This window comes from Cyanistes caeruleus, unplaced genomic scaffold, assembly GCF_971803275.1.
Source record: "Cyanistes caeruleus unplaced genomic scaffold, bCyaCae1.hap1.1 HAP1_SCAFFOLD_65, whole genome shotgun sequence".
NCBI lineage: Eukaryota > Metazoa > Chordata > Aves > Passeriformes > Paridae > Cyanistes > Cyanistes caeruleus.
The window spans coordinates 2,024,837-2,044,443 of record NW_028255884.1 but is presented as its reverse complement, the minus strand read 5'-3'; the positions used below and the strand labels follow the sequence as shown (position 1 = coordinate 2,044,443).

Genomic DNA, 19,607 nt, shown 5'->3' with positions numbered 1-19,607 from the left:
AGGAATAAAGAAAGATTATTGACAAAATATAAGATTAAGAACACCAGAATAAACTTCCAGAAAACTCCTTTTATCCCCTACTACCCACCATTCTTTTGTTCACATGACAACACAGAGACCAAAGAACCTTGGAACTTTGGTGTCCAGAACAGTCCCTATTTTCTCTAGAGTCTTTTTATCAGTCTTTGTAGGGAAACAGAAGTCTCTTTCTGCTAATCTATAGAGTTTCTCACAAGAAAACTACTTCTGTTATAGTTTTCTATTGCCCTGATGTCAGCTGCCCAGAAATGCTGCTATCAGAGCTCACTCCTCCCATTTCACATCACTCTGAGGTGTGTATGGGCCATGAGTCTAGGGATGGCATTTAAAGGATGAGTTATTCAAAGGCAAAAGTCTTCTTCATCTGTCTTTGTGAGCTCTACTGGAAAACAGTTTTCTCATTGGCTCTCAAGGCCTCAAATTTTCGCTTCACCCTGTTCCAGCACCTCACTGCATCACAATCACTCTACTTTTTACTCAAAATTCACACTTTGAACACTCCATTCCTGCCCATAGACTCTGTCATGAATTAGAGGAGTTTTTTCAAGACCTTATTGTCCATTCCCATAGCCTCAAGAGAAAGGTATTTCAGCTCATAAAGCATTTTCTTGTTCTCTACCCCTTCTGAAACTTAATTCTTTTCTTTATTGTCTCCGATAGTTTTATAAAGTCTCTTTACATGTTGATTACTCTCTTTTTCTTTCTCTGGATAAAAAAAATTAATCTGCAAGTCTCATCTGGGTAATGAAAGGGTTAAAATCTTGCCCAGGCTTTTGTAGGTGGTTCTGTGATCTCTGCTGGAGCAGCGGCTGGAGTTGTCTTCGATAGAAGATTCTTCATGGCTGCTCTGGAAAGTGTAGTCACCGCCTCAGCTCGCCGCAGGTTCAGAGCCCCTTTCTTTCTTCACTCGGCAGTCCCTGGTGAATTCAGTCACAGCAAAACCTGCAGCTGAGCCAGGAACCGGCCTGGCCCAGCCAGAGCCCAGGGCAAGCCCCGCAGGCCCCATCTCCTGACCGGGAGACCTGGCAGGCTCAGCCCAGCCCCCGCCCAGCCGCATGGGCGGGCAGGGAACGGGAGGCCTGGAGCTCTGTTACCTTTCACAGCCAGAAAACAAAGACAAGAGTACTCTGGCTTTACATCTTAAGGTAGCGTTCACAAGTTGATCCCACTTTTCAATGGTCAAAACTGCTGTCAATTCCCAGTAATGACCGATAATTGGTCAGGAGAAAAGACTCCCATCAGTCCCTAGCAACATCAACTTCCTTAGCTCTCAAAACAACCTTAAAGGTAAAGTCACCCCATAACACCCCCTCAGCTCCAGCCGCTCCCTCCACTCCTGTCCCTGGGCACCAGAGGGAAGAGGCTCCCGCAGCCCCCAGCCAGGGACCCGCTCCCAAGGCTGCTGCCATGGCAACCAGGCCTGGCACCAGCTGGGATGCTCGGTTTCCAAGGGCTGGGCTTCAGGAATGGCATTCCCCAATTTCCTGCTGAAACCTTGCTGTCACTCTCTTCCCTCCCAACTCCTATGGAAAGCACAAAAGGCAAAGATCCTGGGCTGGGATAAGAAGAATTTATTGAGAACAGCAATGACATAAAAAACAAACAGGAACAGAAAAAATTTTGGTAACAGAAGGGATAAACCAAACTATTTACAGGGAAAACTACAACACTACTGGACGGCCTCTTCCCTGCCACATATTTCCTCCTGCCTGGAAAGGACACTCTTCTCCTCTGGTGAGAGAGAGGGAATCCTTTTCCTGCCCCTGGTAATGACCTAAAGGGGATTGAATATAATGACAGGGAAATGGTCAGACTCTCAAGTTCTTTAATCTCACATCATGTCCTTGCCATGGGCAGGAAAAGGTACAGGTGTCTTCCCAGCATGGATCACAGGGAACATGGATCACCAGGTCTCCTCCTAACCTTGGTCCTCCAAGGGGGGATGAGGCTGGAGCTGTGGAGAAAGCTTTTCCTGCACTTGGGGCACTCGCAGGGCTTCCCTTACTGGTGCCTCCGTTGGTGTCTGGTCAAGTTAGATTTGTCTGAGAAGCTCTTCCCACACTGGGTACACTCGTAGGGCCTCTCCCCAGTGTGGATACGTTTATGGGTATTGAGGTGGGAGCTGCAGCTGAAGCTCTTCCCACACTGGGGACACTTGTAGAGCCTCTCCCCAGTGTGGATGCGTCGGTACCTGATGAGGTTGGAGTTTCGATTGAAGCCCTCCCCACAGTCGGGGCAACGGAAAGGCCTCTCATCCGTGTGAATCCGCTGGTGCAGGAGGAGATTGGAGCTGCTCTGAAACCTCTTCCCACACTCAGGACACTCGTAAGGCCTCTCCCCAGTGTGGACGCGCTGGTGGATGATGAGGTGGGAGCTGCAGCTGAAGCCCTTCCCACATTCCCCACACTCGTAGGCCCATTCCCCAGTGTGGATCATCTGGTGGCGGATCAGTTGGTTGCTTCGGCTGAAGCTCTTCCCACACTCCAAGCACTTATAGCGCTTCTCCCCATCCTGAAGCCGCTCATAGACCTCCAGCTCAGAGCCCCTGCTGGATCTCTGGCCGCCTTCCTGGCACAGGGGGGGTCTTTCCTGCTCAGAGCACCCTGGGATGGGTTTGGAGCCCCTCCTCCTGCAGGATCTCTGGGGATTTTCCTCCCCATTGGATTCCTGTGCCGTGGAGCTGCTCAAAACAGCCTGTTCCATGAGCTTCTGCCGAGGGGATTTGTCCTCCCTGGACTCCATCCTCAGCTCCTTGTCTGGGGGAGGAAGGACAAGGAGAGGATGGGATTTGCCTCCGTGCCAGAGGGAAGGGGAAGGAGATCCCCCCAGTGCGTCCCCGGCAGGACGGCGACGGCAGCGGGGTTGTCCTGCAGCCGGGGGCCAGGCTGGGCTGGGAGATGGAGCAGGAGAGAGGGGGAAAGGGGCACTGACTTCCTCCTTACCTGCCTGGGTGTCCCATGGCATCTTCCTCTTCCACACAGCCTGCTTCTCCATCCGGCCAAGGTTTGGGAATGAGAAATCCTGGTTTGGGAGAAAAAAAGAAATGAGCACATTGAGTTTGATGGTCCTTCTTACCAAGTCCATCTTTAGAAGTCATTGGGGCATCTGAGGTGTCTTGGTTTGAAAGGAAAGGTGTTTGGTAAGGAAGGCAGAAACCTGCACTGAAATGCATAAAAATGAAAACATCCCATCCCCTCCAAATTATTATAATCTTGAAATCAAAGTGCTCTCAGGTAATGATCTGGGAATAGGAATAATAGATCTTTACTAAAGAAAGGAAAATGAAAATGTAGCAGTACAAAAAAAAAAAACCAAACAACAAAAAAACAACCCACCAACAGAGTCAGAATACAACCTTACACCCCGTTGGTCAGGGTGCTGGTAGCAGTCTGATTAAATGGTGGCTGCAGTCCTCCTGGAGTGACTGATGTGGTTCTGTTGAAGCAGTGATTCCATAGAAGATTGTAGCTTACCTCAGAAGTTCTGGTGCTGTAGATGGGTCTGGTCTCTCCTCTGGGAATCCAGTGGAGAAAGACTGCCTCTGGTGTTCTGATTCTCAGATTATATCCATGCAGGAATGCTTGGCTCCTCCCCCTGAGTGGAGCATCTCACAATGGGATGATGTCATTTTATCAGTCCTGCAGTGAGACTCAATGGCCCATTAACAGAAGATATCCCCCTGGAGGAAGGATGGGTGGTGGAAGAGATAAAGAACATTGCTCCACCTGGTTTTAACAGCTGGCCCATTAACAGGAGATATCCCCCAGTTATGAGGGATGGGTCATGGAGGAGATAATGAAAACTGCTCCACTAGTTTTTAACAGATGGTGATAGAATACATACTTTTGGTTGAATCTTGAATTGCAACCCAAGACATGGGGTCCATAAAAATTGTACACCACTAAAATTTGGCCCTGAAAATGCCTCCCAGGAGTTCTAGTTCCATCTATGTTCTCTCCCTTTTGGTGTTCAGGGTTTCACCCCTGTCCCAGCTGCTGGGGGTCACGCTTGTACTGTGGGTCCCCTGTCTTCTCGGTCCCTGACCTCTTCTGGCTGCTGGGAGTGCCCCAGGAATTTGAAAACTTCCTCCCATTTCCATCTCCCCACTTAGGGATGCTGGAAGGTTTTGGGGTCCCAGGGTCCCTGCTCCCCTTATTCACTAGTTGGGGGTGCATTGGGTCCAAGGAGACCCCCCTGCCCCTCTCTATGCAATTGAGGGTCCCACAAATCATGGCGCTCCTCCTCTCTGGGCTCCCCACTTTGGGGTCCTGGGGGTCACAGGGCTCTGCTCCTCCAGGCTGCCTCTGCCAGCAGCTGCCACTGGGAACCCCAAATGTCCCCCTAAAGGACATTTTCTTCTCAGCCTTGGTGTTCTTCATTCTCCAATCATCACCCCCAAAAACCCAACCCAGGAAGCCCCCAGGATATCTGGGCCGAGCTCCCCCTCCCTGGCAACCTGTGGGATAGGGGGGTGTTTATCCCACGGATGGGGGGGCTGTGAATTCAGGAAGTGAATCCCAGCTTGACTGGGATATACTGGGCCTGAGATCATACTGGGATAACAAGCACCTAACTGGGATTACTAGGAGTGTCTGGGAATTGCTATGGAGATGCTGAGAGCAGCTGGGATATACTGGGAGTGTCTGTGACCATACTGGGGATGACTGGGAACACACTGGGAACAATGGGAACCATGCTGGGGACAACTGGGAGCAACTGGGAGTGACTGGGTCTACACTGGGGGCAACTCCAGCTTGGCATAATTGGGACCATGCAGGGAGCAGCTGGGATCATCTGGGAAGTGACTGGGACTATACTGGGGCCAACTGGCATCAACTGGAATCATGCTGGGAGGAACAGGGAGCAGCTGGAACCATCCTGAGGGTAACTGGCATCCTACTGGGATCACAGTGGGAGAAGTTGGGCCATGCTGGGCAAGACTGGGACCATACTGGCAGCAACTAGTACTGCACTCAGGGTGACTGGGAGTGTCTGGGAGCAACTTGGATCAGGCTGGAAGCACCTGAGGAGTGACTAGGAGCAACTTGGATAGACTGGGAGAGACTGAAACCACAGTGCAGGTAAATGGGAACAACTGGAACCACACTGGATAATCCTGGGAGCAGCTGTGCCCATGCTGGGATTATACTGGGATCCAAGTGGAACTAACTGGTATCATAATGTGAGTGACTGAAAAGGTGCTGGCTGTGACTGGAATCATGCTGGAGGTGACTGGGAGCAACTGGGCCCATCCTGGGAGTGACAGGGAGTCACTCTGGCCATGACTGGAATCATGCTGGGATGATCTGGGAGTGAATGGAACCATACTGGGGGTGGCTGGGTGCAACAGCAAATACTGGGAGTGAGTGAGATTGTAGTGGGAGTGACTGGGATCATCCTGGAAGTGTTTTTCTGTCGATCTTACGTGTTTCTGGTCTCCTTTTCTTCTCCTTCCTATCCTACGTACCTGGAACATTTTTGGATATATTAATGTTACCCAAAATCTTAAGGGTTAACACTTTTTAGGATAAATGAGCTAAGTTTGCAAAGTTAATGCTTTGGTAGGAGTTTTATGTTCAGTTGGATGTTGTATTAAACTCTTTGCCAAAATTCCTTGATTGTCTATATTTTGCCAGTTAAATTTTGTGTCATTTTGACCTCTTAGCTCAGTTGGTCAGAGCATGGTGCCAGTATTACTGAGGTTGTGGGTTCAGTCCTTGTGGGGCCATTCACTTAAGAGCTGGACTTGATGGTCCTTGTGGGTCCCTTCCTACCAAGAATATTCTTTACATCTGTCCATGCTGAGAAGATCTGGTTGGCGTTTCTCCTGTGCACCAAATTCAAGCACAGGAACCTTTGGTTACCACCAGCATTGAAGTGTTCTGGGGTGTTACAGCCCTGCAGGCTCACAGTGGCCTCTTGTTTCCATAAGGCCCCAGAGTGTCCCACTGGTCCCTTGGTTCCATGGGCCCAAGAGTGCCACAACGATCCCCTTGGTTCCACAACTTCCCATGGTGTCACACTGACCAATGTTTCCATAAGGATCTGGAGTGTCACACAGGTTTATGGCATTTGTCCTTGCTGCCCCTTACATCCCACTGCCCCACAAAGAGCCTTGAGCCACCCGTGAGGGACAGGCCCTGCTGGGCCAGGCCTGGGCTCAGGGCTTGGCCTTTCTGCTTCCTCCAACCCAGCCAGGGCTGGCTCAGCATTGCAGTTCCCTGCTCAGAGCCTTTGGCTCCCGGCAATCCTGGCCTCCAGGATCTGCTCTCACCAGTCCCTGGGGAGCCTTTGGCAGTCCCTGCCCTCAGTGGGGCCAATTGAAGCTCCAAGGGACTTGGAGTTTTGCTTCTGACTCCTTGAGCAGCTTCTTCAGCCTGAAGGAGGGACAAAGGAAGATCAGAGAAAGGAGAAAGAATCACGAAGTCAAGCACTCCCTGAATTCACAGCTCTCCACCGGTGGGATCATCACCCCCATGCCAAAGGTGACCTGGGAGGGGGAGCTCAGCCGAGACATCCTGAGGGGTTGGGTTTTTTGAGGCGGATCTTTGAAGAATGAAGAACTCCAAAGCTGAGTGGAAAATTCCCGTTGGGGGGATACTGGGGTGTCCCAGCATCCCTAAGTGGGGAGATGGAAACAGGGGGAACTTTTCAGATTCCTGGTACTCCCAGCAGACTGGACATGGCAGGAAACTAGTAGACGTGGGACCCCTATACACACGAGACCCCCAGCAGCTGGGACAGGGGGGAAACCCTGAACACCAAAGGGGAGAGAACAGAGATGGAGAACTCTTGGGAGGAATTTTCAGGGCTGAATTTTGGTGGTGTAAAATTTTTATGGACCACATGTCCTGGGCTGCAATGCAAGATGTAACCAAAAGTATATTTTCTAACACCATCTGTTAAAACCTGGTAGAGCAGTTTTCTTTATCTCTTTCATCACCCATTCCCTCATAATTGGGGGATATCTTCTGTTAATGGGCCAGCCGTTAAAACCAGGTGGGGCAGTGTTCTTTATCTCTTCCACCACCCATCCTTCCTCCAGGGGGATATATTCTGTTAATGGGCCATTGAGTCTCACTGCAGGAATGATAAAATGACATTATCCCATTGTGAGATGCTCCACTCAGGGGGAGGAGCCAAGCATTCCTGCATGGATATAATCTGAGAATCAGAACACCACAGGCAGTCTTTCTCCACTGGATTCCCAGAGGAGAGACCAGACCCATCTACAGCGCCAGAACTTCTGAGGTAAGCTACAATCTTCTATGGAATCACTGCTTCAACAGAACCACATCTGTCACTCCTGGAGCACTGCAGCCACTATTTAATCAAACTGCTACCAGTACCCTGACCAACGCGGTGTAAGGTCCTGACTCTGTTGGTGTGTTGCTTTTTGTTGTGGTTGTTTTTGTTTTTTTTTTTTTGTACTGCTGCATTTTCATTTTCCTTTCTTTAGTAAAGAATTTATATTCCTTTTCCCATATTGTTACCTGAGAGCACTTTGGTTTCAAGATTATAATAATTCGGAGGGGATGGGATGCTTACATTTTTTTATCAATTTCAGTGGTGATTTCTGCCTTCCTTAGCAAACTCCTTTCAAACTAAGTCACGTCAGAGGCCCAGGTGACTTCTAGAGATGGGCTTGGTAAGAGGGACCATCAAACTCAATGTGCTCATTCCTTGTTTTTTCTCAAACCAGGAGTTTCCAATCCCAAACCTTGGCTGGATGGAGAAGCAGGCTGTGAGGAAGAGGAAGATGCCATGGGACACCCAGGCAGGTGAGGAAGAAGTCAGTGCCCCTTTCCCCCTCTCTCCTGCTCCATCTCCCAGCCCAGCCTGGCCCCCGGCTGCAGGACAACCCCGCTGCCGACGCCGTCCTGCCGGGGACGCACTGGGGGGATCTCCTTCCCCTTCCCTCTGGCACGGAGGCAAATCCCATCCTCTCCTTGTCCTTCCTCCCCCAGACAAGGAGCTGAGGATGGAGACCAGGGAGGACAAATCCCCACGGCAGAACCTTGTGGAACAGGCTGTTTTGAGTGGCTCCACGGTGCAGGACTCCAACAGGGAGGAAAATCCCCAGAGGTCCCGCAGGAGGAGGGGCTCCAAACCCATCCCAGGGTGCTCTGAGGAGGAAAGACCCACCCTGTGCCGGGAAGGCGGCCGGAGATCCAGCCGGGGCTCTGAGCTGGTGGTCCATGAGCAGCTTCAGGATGGGGAGAAGCCCTACAAGTGCTTGGAGTGTGGGAAGAGCTTAGGCCAGAGCACCAAACTGATCTGCCACCAGATGATCCACACTGGGGAATGGGCCTACGAGTGTGGGGAATGTGGGAAGGGCTTCAGCTGCAGCTCCCACCTCATCATCCACCAGCGCATCCACACTGGGGAGAGGCCCTACGAGTGTCCCGAGTGTGGGAAGAGGTTTCAGAGGAGCTCCGATGTTGTCCTGCACCAGCGGATTCACACGGATGAGAGGCCCTTCCGCTGCCCCGACTGTGGGGAGGGCTTCAAGTACAACACCCACCTCATCAGGCACCGACGCATCCACACTGGGGAGAGGCCCTACACATGTGCACAGTGTGGGAAGAGCTTCACCCGGAGCTCTAACTTGACCAGACCAACGGAAGCACCGGTAAGGGAAGCCCTGCGATTGGTTCAAGTGCAGGAAGAGCTTTGTGCACTGCTCCAGCTTCATCTCACATTGGAAGACTGACATTGGGAAGAGACGTGGTGATCCATGTTCCCTGTTATCCATGCTGGGAAGACACCTGTACCTTTTCCTGCCCGTGGTAATGACATGATGTGGGATTAAAGAACATGAGAGTCTGGCCATGGTCCTGTCATTATGTTCAATCCCATCTCAGGTCATTGCCAGGGGCAGGAAAAGGACTCCCTCTCTCTCACCAGAGTAGAAGGGTATCCTTTCTTGGCAGGAGGAAATGCATGTTCAGGAAGAAACAGTCGGTGGTGGTTTAGTTTTCCCTGTGAATGGTTTGTCTTATCCTTTCTGTTACAAAATGTATTTCTGTGTCTGTTTGTTCCTTATCCTGTTGCTGTTCTCAATAAATTGTTCTTATCCCAGCCTGGGATCTTTGCCTTTTGTGCTTTCCATGGGAGGTGGGAGGGAAGAGAGCAGCAGCGCGGTTTCAGCAGGAAATTGGGGAATGCCATTCCTGAAGCCCAGCCCGTGGAAACCGAGCATCCCAGCTGGTGCCAGGCCTGGTTGCCATGGCAGCAGCCTTGGGAGCGGGTCCCTGGCTGGGGGCTGCGGGAACCTCTTCCCTCTGGTGCCCAGGGACAGGAGTGGAGGCAGCGGCTGGAGCTGAGGCGGGCAGGTTTAGGCTGGATGTGAGGAAAAGGTTTTTCCCTGAGGCTGCTGGGGCACTGAACAGGCTCCCCAGGGAAGGCTCCCAGCTCCAGGGCTGGCTGAGCTCCAGCAGCGTTTGGCCAGCGCTGCCAGGCCCAGGCTGGGATTGTTGGGGTGTCCTGTGCAGGGCCAGCAGTTGGACTGGAGGATCCCCATGGCTCCCTCCCAACTCAGCCAATTCTGTGGCTCTGGGATCCCATGAGCCTGGGGATGGGACTGCAAATGGTTGCCATGGCAACGGGCTCTGGCTCCAGGCCTGAGCTGGTGTCCATGGCAACCACCCCTGGCATGGGGTCTCCATGGAGCTGCCAAGGGACTGAACATAGCAACAGGGGCTGTGATGGTTGTCATGGAAACAGACCATAACAATGGGGCAGATGTTGCCATGGGAACAGACCACAGCAGGGAGACAGCTCCGGCCAGGAGCAGCTCCTGAGCACAGCCCAGCAGGGCTGGGGCCCTGCCAGGGCAGCTCAGGGACACAGAGAGCAGGCCCAGACAGAGCTGCCAGGGGCTCAGCACTGGCAGGGGCTGTGGGATGTGCCAGAGGGGGCTGTGTCCCAGCCGCACCTCTGTGGCTGTGTCCTGGAGCCCCAGAGCAGCTGGGATGTCAGAAAGGGGCTGTGTGACAGCTCCGAATGGGCTGTGTGAGGTCACAGCTGGGGCTGTGACATCAGAGTTTGTTGTGTGAGGTCACTGAGCAGCTACAGCATCATAGAGGAGATCTGTGACATCACAGTGCAGGTTGTGATATTGTAGTGTGGCTGCATGACATCACAGTGTGGCCTGGGTGATATCACTTAGTGGGTGGTGATATCAGAGAGAGGACTATGACACCAGAGGTTAGATAGAGAATATCACAGAGAGGGTTGTGACATCACTGAGCAGACTGTGACACCACATGATGGTGATATGAAATCCAGGAGTGGGCAGTGACATCACAGAAGAGCCATGTGACATCTCAGGACAGGTTGTATGACATCACAATACTGACTGTGACATCACAGAGTGAACTATGACATCAAATGTTGCTGTGTGATATCACAGGAGGATATGTGACATCACGAGGTGGTTTTGTGGCATATAGGAAGAGATGTGACATCACAGAAAGGTGGTGTGACATCCCAGAGCAGGTTGTGTGACACCACTGAGTGGGCTGTGACATCCCAGGTGGCTGTGTGACATCTCGAGGTCACTGGGGAGGTCACTCTGCCCCGACCTCCTTCACAGTTCCCCCCAGAGAAGTCCAACGCTGCCCTTGCAGCAGCCTGTCTGCACAGAAACACTCCCAGGGCTCTCTGCATTTCCCTTCCCTCACTCTTGCCTCACTCACACACCTCCCAACAACCCACTTGGTGCTTTCAGCTGCAAGGAGTTCAGAGCTTGTCTGTCCTTCAGCAGCTGCTCTAATTCTGCCTTCAGCCAACTCTGGGGCTGTGTTCATTGTAGAACTCCCTGTGTGTCTGAAACATTCCTTGTGTGGTTCTGCCTTGGGGAAGGGGAACCTCCTTGGTGGCACCTTGGGCTTGGCACACACTTGAGGAGGGTGTCTGTTTTCCATGGGGAAACTCAGCAGTTTTAGATTGCTAAAATCAAAGAAGGAAAACCCCTCTTTGCCTGAGTGCAGCCAGTTCTGTGAGCAAAGCAGGTCCCAGGGGAGTGAGGAGAGACAGGGTGGGGCTGGGGAATGTGGAGCAAGGTTGTCCCCACTGGGTCAGACCTCAAGGCACAGCTTCTCTGACCTGGCCAGACCTCCTTAGGAGAGACCCTGGATCAATATCCATCACTGAATGCTGCAATCACCTCTGCTCTAAAGAGAACAGGAATAAAATATACCCTTTAAAATAGGAACAGATATTTCTTAGAAGCTCTTTGAACTATTTCTCCATAAGTATTGTAGGAAACTTTCCTAAGAACTGCACCAGACCAGAGGGAAATCAAGGCACAGCCATGGTTTGTTAGGATTTGCTTGATCCTAATGAGCCCCGTGGTACATTTGAAGCTGAGCCCTTGAACCTCAGGGCCTGAGAGGAGATTGCACAAACCTTTCCAGGAGCCCAAGTCAGAGGAAAAACCCAAAGTGTCTCCAGGCATTAATGGGTGCCACTGAGGTCCATCCCCAACACAGGCTCCTCATGGACTCCTTGGAGGAGAGAACTGGAGGCCAGGATTGCACAAAAACCTCCCAGAGACTCAGTGTGGGAAGGAAAATCCAAAGTAGCTGAAAAAGCCCTGAGTATCTCAAAGTATTGATGAGCCCCACTGAGTGTCAATGCAAAGCTCCCAAGGGACTCGTTAAAGCAGATAATTGGGGCCAGGATTGCACAAACTTCTCTTAGAGTCTGTATCAAAAGGAGATATCAAGTATCTTAAAATAATTGAAGTACCTTGAGGCATTAATGAGCCCCACTGAGTGTTGTTACTGACAAAGGCTCTCAAGGGACTAATTACAGCAGATAATTGGAGGCCAGGATTGCACAAAGCTCTCAGAGACTCCAAGGCAAAAGCCAAAGTCCTTTGAAAAAGCTGCAGTCCCTGGAGCATGAAGGAGCCCCCAGGGCCATTCCTGAGCAAGGCTCCCCAGGGACTCCTTCCAGCAGATCCCTGAGGCCACTGGCATGTGGGCTAGGGGGGATGCTGAGGGCAGGCCAAGGGGGTGACAGTGGCCAGCCTTGCTGGGGCTGTGCCAGGAGGCCCCAGGGCCTCAGGACAAGGTGTCTCCTCACAGCCCTTGCTGGCACAGCTTTGGCTGCTGTGGCCCAGGGCACCAAGCCTTGGCTTCTCTTTGTCCCCAGCTGTCATCAGTGCCTCCAGTTCTCTGCTCTGCCTGGGGCCTGGGGACACTTTCTCAGTCACATCCCTCAGTGGGACTCATTAAAAGTGAAAGAAACTTTGGAGTTGGATTCTGACTTGGAGTTCTTGAGAGGTTTCTTCCCCTCCCTGTCAGGGACTGATGTTCAGGGTTTCAGCACAATGCCCCAAGAGGCTCATTAAAGTCCTGCTGCTGTGTCTGTGCTGCTGAGCTGGGCCAGGCTCCTGGCACAGAGGCAGCTCCTGGAAACCAAGAAGAGCTTCAAAAGCACATTTCTCTTGCTGAGCAGCTCTTCTGCCAGCCCAGCAGGGCTGGGGCACTGCCTGCAGCCACCCTGGGCACAGCCCAGAGGCACAGAGAGCTTCAATCAGTCAGGGCTGGGAAGGTGCTGAGAAGTGCCTGAGGCAGAATCCCTGCCAGCCCTTGGCACAGGAAGCCTCTGGCTGCAGGACAATGCAGCTGCAGCTCCTGGAGGCATCTCCTAAAGCTGGAACATCCCAGTGCCTACAGACTCTGTGAGTACAGCTCTGAGTATTTCTGGTGGAGGGGAGGTGAATGCTCCTGAAGCTCTGATATGCTGAGTGTTTCTGATCTGTCATGGAATATTTCCAAGACAAGGATTTTGATAAAAATGAGGAAATTTCCTAAGACTTTATATTCAGTTTCCTACTATTTCAGAATGGCAGGGAGGAGGAGGATAAATATTAAATTATTTTATAATAATTTATTATTATTGTTTCTTTTTATTTCTTAATTTTAAAATATTAAAGGTATTCTGAATTATAAAGGTAATACAAATTTTGACAAGTCCCTGAGACACTTTTAGTGATCAGTAGGTTCACAGGAGATTGCTAATGTGCTTTCAGCCATTCTGCCCATGGACTACACCAAGTAAATTATACAGGGGCTGCATAAAAGGGAAGTTTGTGCTTTTTTAATCTAATGCTCTGGGTTGCCTGGATGGGAAATTGCACATTGATATTCAGCTCTCATTTCATTTCTCTATTCAACCTCTGATGACAGGTTGCAATAAATTAAAAAAAGTAAATTCTCAGATCTTAACCCGGCAGTGACAGAAATCAGCACAGGGTCCCTTACAGGCAGCATCAGTGCTACTTTTCCTGCCTCTTCAGGGTTGCTCTGCCATTGCCATCAGAGCCTGCAGAGCCAGAGCTGCCCCTGGGCAGTGCCCTGAGCTGGGAGGGCTCTGCAGGGCAGAGCTGAGCCCCCAGGGCTGGGCTGGGCTGGGGCAGTGCTGGCAGGGCCCAGCCCTGGGCACAGGGCAGCAGCTGCTGGCAGGGACAGCTCCAGGCAGCAGAGCCCTGGGCAGGCAGTGGGGGGAAAGTGCCACAAAGCTGTGCTGGGATTTTAGTTTAAAGTTTAAAGTTTAAAGTCTTTTCCCAAATTAACTATTCCATGATTACTTTTATACAGATCCCCATGCCAAGACACAGCAAATGTCTCAATGCAAATACCTGAGGGTGACTGTCCTGCACTGGTGCTGCCTGGCAGGGGCTGGGCAGGGCTGGGCAAGGAAAGGCTTTTCCTCAGGGCCTGGCTCTCTCTCCTTGCCTTGCCCAGGTGCTCCTGGCATTGCTGACAGTTCTCTGGGAATGGCAGCTCCAGCTGCAGGGCAGGCCCAGCCCTTGGGCTCCTCCTGTGCAGGCTGGGCACAGCAATGGGATGTCCCAGCTCCCTCTGCCCCAGGAGCTCTGGGCAGGGCAGGCTGGGAGGCTGGGAATGACCTGACTCTCCTCCAGCAGTGCCATGGACAGGACCCTTGGTGTGTCCTTGGGATGCCACCCAAGCTGTGAGCTGTCTCCAGGGGACACTGGGGACAGGAGTGTCCTTGGCCAGGAGTGGGGCTGAGACTCTGAGAAAGGCTGAACCAGTTTGCTTTGCTGTGGGTCCCTCTCCACTCAGCTGTGTCAGGCTGATTTCCAGGGAAACACAGTGCCTGCCTTCAGTCTCAGAAAGGGCATCTGGGGACAGATGGAGTGACAGAGCAGCTCCCTGCACCCTCCACTGAGTTACAGCCAATGCTCCTGCATTGCACATTTCTCTCTGATCTCTCTGGGCACACCCAAACCCTCTCAAACTGCCTTTGGCCATCACCATTCCTGACCCCTGGGACAGGAGATGCTGCCAGGCTCCTCTGCCTCAGGAGCAGTTTGGGATGATGCAGTCCAACCCTAGGACTGGCCCCTGACCCCGTTCCCAAGACCCCACTGCTGCAGAGCAGAGCTCACTCCTCACTGTCCATGGGCAGAGCCCCTTCTCATCACAGCAATGGGGCCAGATCCCAGCAGAGCTCCAGGCACGGGGCTGAAGGAAGGGCTCTGTGAAAAGGAAAATTGGAGCAGGGCTGGGAGAAGGGACATGGACATTGCTCAGCAAAGTCTCTCCTGACTTGTCACTTTCTCCTCCTTCAACAGGACTCCATGGCCAGAGTGAAGAAATGTCCAACAGCAGCTCCATCAGCCACTTCCTCCTGCTGGCATTGGCAGACACGCGGCAGCTGCAGCTCCTGCACTTCTGCCTCTTCCTGGGCATCTCCCTGGCTGCCCTCCTGGGCAACGGCCTCATCGTCAGCGCCGTAGCCTGCAGCCACCACCTGCACAGCCCCATGTTCTTCTTCCTGCTCAACCTGGCCCTCACTGACCTGGGCTCCATCTGCACCACTGTGCCCAAAGCCATGCACAATTCCCTCTGGGACACCAGAGACATCTCCAACACAGGATGTGTTGCACAAGTATTTTTCTTTCTGTTCTTCATCTCAGCAGAGCTTTCCCTGCTGACCATCATGTGCTACGACCGCTACGTGTCCATCTGCAGACCCCTGCACTACGGGACCCTCCTGGGCAGCAGAGCTTGTGCCCACATGGCAGCAGCTGCCTGGGCCAGTGCCTTTCTCTATTCACTGCTGCACACAGCCAATACATTTTCCCTGCCCCTGTGCCAGGGCAATGCCCTGGGACAGTTCTTCTGTGAAATCCCACACATCCTCAAGCTCTCCTGTTCACACGCAAACCTCAGGGAACTTGGGCTCATTGCAGTCAGTGTCTGTTTAGCACTTGGCTGTTTTGTGTTCATTGTTTTCTCCTATGTGCAGATCTTCAGGGCTGTGCTGAGGATCCCCTCTGAGCAGGGACGGCACAAAACCTTTTCCACCTGCCTCCCTCACCTGGCTGTGGTCTCTCTGTTCATCAGCACTGCAGCATTTGCCTACCTGAAGCCCCCCTCCATCTCTTCCCCATCCCTGGATCTGGCACTGTCAGTTCTGTACTCGGTGGTGCCTCCAGTCCTGAACCCTCTCATCTACAGCCTGAGGAACCAGGAGCTCAAGGCTGCAGTGTGGACACTGACGACTGGATCATTTCAGAAACATTAAACTGCTGGCCAATTTCTGCAAATCACTTTTAATAAAAGTAATCTTTGATAATTCTTAGTGGTTTCATATTAAATGTTTTCTTTGTTTTACTTTTTAGAACTTCTCCACAATAAAATATCATTGTCTCTGCCATTTCTCATTTTGTTTCTCTCTCCGTCCTCCCTGTTGCCACAGACTGTGTCAATGAGGGGCTGCACTCTTGCTGGCTTTAAAGGAACTAAAGGATCTCCCAGCAAAGTTTTCTCCAGAGATGCCCCTTTTGTTCCCTTCTCTGGAGCTGCAGCAGCAGTGTCTGTGTGCAGAGCTGGGGGCAGATCAGTGCTAGCACAGCAGCTGTGCCCAGGAGCAGCAGCACTTGGTGTTGCGAGTGCTGCTCCCGTGCCACTGCCCCGCTGCCCTCCTGGCCCTGGTGTTGCTGCAGGGCCTGAGTGCTCTCGGGGCCGGGCACAGCCCTGGGGGTGGCAGTGCCGGGGCTGCAGCAGGGACAGGCCATGGGCACTGCTGGGGCAGCGCTGACGCCTCAGGGCAGGGCCTGGGGGCTCCAGGCTCCTTGCCCAGGCTCTCTCAAGAACACGGCCAGGCCAAAGCTCAGCACAGAAAACCCCCGTGAGCAGCCCCAGGGTGGCCGTGGGCAGGCTGGGGGCAAACAGCATGGCTGGGGCTCTGCAAGGTCCCTGGGGGAGATGGGAAGGAGCAGCAGAGCAGGGGCTGATCCATCCCCACTGCGCTGGACACCCCAGGGCAGCGTCCCAGAGCGTCCTCATGGAGCTGCCAACAACATCCCCCCTGTGCAGCCCTGGCCTCTCCCCCAGCTCAGAGAGGTGCCGCATCCTTGCAGGCACATGTCATGAATAAAATCTCTCAAGAAATCCACCCCGGATAAAATACTGTGTTTAGTTATGTACAGTTAATGTTCTTATCTCATTTGTAAACCTTGTACCCCTTGTTTACTCGGATGGTTATTAGTAATGTTAATTACTTAGCAGTTTCTGAAGTGTTTTAAAGGTTCTTATGAGACATTCCTGTACCCTTTCCCCTTACTTCCCTGCTACCTTGTAACAGAGCTGCTCCCATGGGGGCTAAATCCAACTAACAAAAGCAACCCATTAGAAAGGTGTGCCACAGGACCAGGCAACTCCCATGGATGCTGTGCCACACTAGAACAAAGAAACTCCCAGGAAGCTGTGTAACCGAGTAAAATGCAAACTAAGGCATGCAGGACACCAAAACAACGAGCTAACAGAGGAATAAAAGGACAAGGAAACATATTTGAGCAAGCTATGATGCAAGATCATCTCCCTGCATCACCTAAACCTGCTTAGAAACCATCTTCCTGCATCACCATGACCTAAAGAGGACTGGAAAGGACTGACAGCCCTAGACAGCGAACCAGGACGACAGGTCCCTGGCTAGTCTCATGAGGATGGAAGCCCCAGCTCTGCAGTGTGTGCTGCAAAGCTGAATTGTGTCTCCTGTTTGGAGCTGACAGTGTGGGAATGGCCGTGATGCAAACAACCCCTTGGGCCCCCCCACCCCAAGAGCTGAATCCTAATAAAGGCATCAAACAGGAGTTTTGTCTCCTGGCCAATTTCTTTCAATTACCATGTGCCACACAGGCCGTGGCCGAGGGGGCCTGGACCCACCCGGAGCTCCTCCCGGAGCCCAGCGGACTCCAGCTCAGCGGGGGCCGGCAGCGGGGCACGGCTTAGGCTCGGCAAGGTGTGAGCAGCCGTGGTCCGGCCCAGCCTCAGCCGGGGTCCCGCAGCCTCCCGTCCCCACCCGGTCACTGCTGGGGCCAGCCCGGCCCCGCCAGGCCGAGCCTGTGCGATTCAGCCCTTCTGGGACACAGGGCCAGAAAGACTTCAGCCCTGAAGCAGCAGGCTTTGAGTTCAAGCCTTGGGAAGCACTTGCCAAAGGCTTGATGGCAATTCATACGTTCATCAAGTCACCCCACTGAAAGTTATGTTTCTAGAATCTTCCCGGGTGTCTCCCCTGATTGGTTGCAATTTGTCACAGTATTTTGCATCTTTCTAACCCCAGTCTGTGTCTGGACCCATGCCCTCAGACTGTGCCCTCACACCTCCCCTAGATATTGTTGTGTCTGCCCCTAGGCCTGGTCTCTGCACTTTGCTCCTGTGCTGCGCAGGCTTTATGGGCCTCATCCCTACTTGATTTTCCTATTCCAGTTGGTTTTGGGGACTCCACCGAACCCGCTCCTTTAATTTCCTCCTCGGTTGCCCGGGTGTCAGGGGACCCTGAAGCTTTAAGGATTGTTGCGGCCACTGTCAGCACGACTGCAAGGGCCGCAGTGCAGCGGGGCCCGGCCCGACCAGCAGCCGGATACCTCCTCAAAGGTGGAAGCAAGAGAGAGATTTCCCTGGCTTGCCTGTCTGCAAAATGTCAATCTCACCGAGGTGGATGCAGCTTTTTAAATGCTTTAATAGGTAGTCAGTTCCCACAGCTAGCCAGCTCTTGGATTTTGCTTGGCACAGAGGCAGCTCTCGCTTAGCAGCTCCTCTCAGTAAAATCATTTCCATGGGGGGCTTCTTCCCTGCTCACCAAATAGCAATTCATGCAAAAGCAGCACAAACTGTTCTTCCTGTCCTCCTATCTTTGCCAGAGAGTGCCTTTCAAAGGGATAATAATTGGGAGCGAGGGGGTTTACATTTTCCATTGCAAAGGAGCCCCCTGCCTCCCTTAGCAGGCCCCTGTCTTTCAAAGGAAGACACACACGGTCTCCTTTTGCACCTTCACTTGGCCCCAGCCACTCCTGATCATTTGAAGGAGCGGCTCAGAAGAAGGGGCTGCAATCCCCCAAGGCCTGGGCTGCTCCAGGCCGCTCCTGGTGCCTTGGGCTGTTGAAGGGGTGCCGGGGTGGCCTTTGTGACACAGGCACGGGGTGCCGGGGTGGCCTTTGTGACACAGGCACGGGGTGCCGGGGTGCCCTTTGTGACACAGGCACGGGGTGCCGGGGTGCCCTTTGTGACACAGGCACGGGGTGCCGGGGTGCCCTTTGTGACACAGGCACGGGGTGCCGGGGTGGCCTTTGTGACACAGGCACGGTGTGTCAGGGCCCGTGGTGACGCGGGACCTTGCGGTGCCCAAAGTCCATTGTGACATGGCAGAGCCCCGCCCCGGCTGGGGGGTATATAAAGGGCTTGTGGGGCCCGGGTCAGTCCCAGGACAGTGGCTGTGTCCAGGTACCTGTGTGCGCCAGAGGACTGCAGGCACGGAGGAGGAGAAGGCAAAGCCCAAGTCCCAGCCCCCCAGGCCCTGGCCCGGCTCACAGAGAGCTCAGGCCTTGAGGGAGCAGCAGGAGGAGGCTGAGAGGGCAAGCAGAGGGAGGAGAGGAGCCGTGGAGTCCTGCGCTGAGGAAGAGCCAGAGCTGTGCCGAGGAGAAATGAACAAGTTCCAGCAAGGGACTCCAGGGGAAGCCTGCACTGAGCCACAGCTGTCCCCAGGAGAAGCCCAGAGCTGCCAGGAGCTCTCTGAGTGGGATGAAGGCCTTGAGCAAGAGCTGGTCCAAGTATGGGGGAGCTACTGGCATTTCCGGGACTGGGATGAGGGCAGGGAGCAAGAGCCCTCCCCAGTTGTCTCCGAGTGGGGCGAGTGCAGGGAGCAGGAGCCGTGGCAGGCGGACAGCGATCACTGTCAGGAATTCTCAGATTGGGAAGAATCTCCTGAGCAGCGGCTGTCCCCAGGAGAAGGCACGAGCCGCCGGGCACTCTTGGGCTGGGAAGCTTGCCGCAAGCAAGAGCTGTGCCAGGATGGCCAGGAGGTGACTGGAGGCAAAGCAAAGAGAAAATCCTCCAGCTCCAGCTGGGATGATGACAGTGATGGAGAGCTGGCTCAGGACAGCAGGGAATACTGCGACATCCTGTGCAGCCAGCTCAAGGCCTGGCAGCGGGAGGACGATGACTGGGATGAGGTGAGCGTCCTGGAGCTGCACGAGGAAGGAGAAGAGGCCAGGCAGCAGAGACTGGCAGATTTAGCCCGAG

At 53.2% G+C, this 19,607-nt stretch overlaps 3 protein-coding genes across 4 annotated transcripts in view; 2 read left to right on the top strand and 1 right to left on the bottom strand.

The window, feature by feature from the left end:
* The window catches only part of LOC147647145 (uncharacterized), a 446,158-nt gene that overhangs the window by 100,155 nt on the left and 326,396 nt on the right, over window positions 1-19,607 (bottom strand). The gene's annotated exons all lie outside the window — the stretch shown is intronic.
* The window catches only part of LOC147647150 (uncharacterized), a 264,237-nt gene continuing 252,308 nt past the window's right edge, over window positions 7,679-19,607 (top strand). The window contains 2 exon segments of the mRNA XM_086872415.1: window positions 7,679-7,687; window positions 8,246-8,645. Of these exon segments, the coding sequence (XP_086728541.1) occupies window positions 7,679-7,687; window positions 8,246-8,645 (409 nt within the window).
* LOC147647154 (olfactory receptor 14J1-like) lies at window positions 12,677-15,741 on the top strand. 2 transcript variants are annotated; one of them, XM_086872524.1, is made up of 2 exons: window positions 12,677-12,733; window positions 14,654-15,741. In XM_086872524.1, exon 2 carries the CDS (start codon window positions 14,677-14,679, stop codon window positions 15,607-15,609), a length of 933 nt encoding a protein of 310 aa, XP_086728650.1. In that variant the 5' UTR covers window positions 12,677-12,733; window positions 14,654-14,676; the 3' UTR covers window positions 15,610-15,741. The 2 variants fall into 2 exon arrangements, with proteins under 2 accessions (XP_086728650.1, XP_086728649.1); XM_086872523.1 differs by lacking the exon at window positions 12,677-12,733 and adding an exon at window positions 13,716-14,001.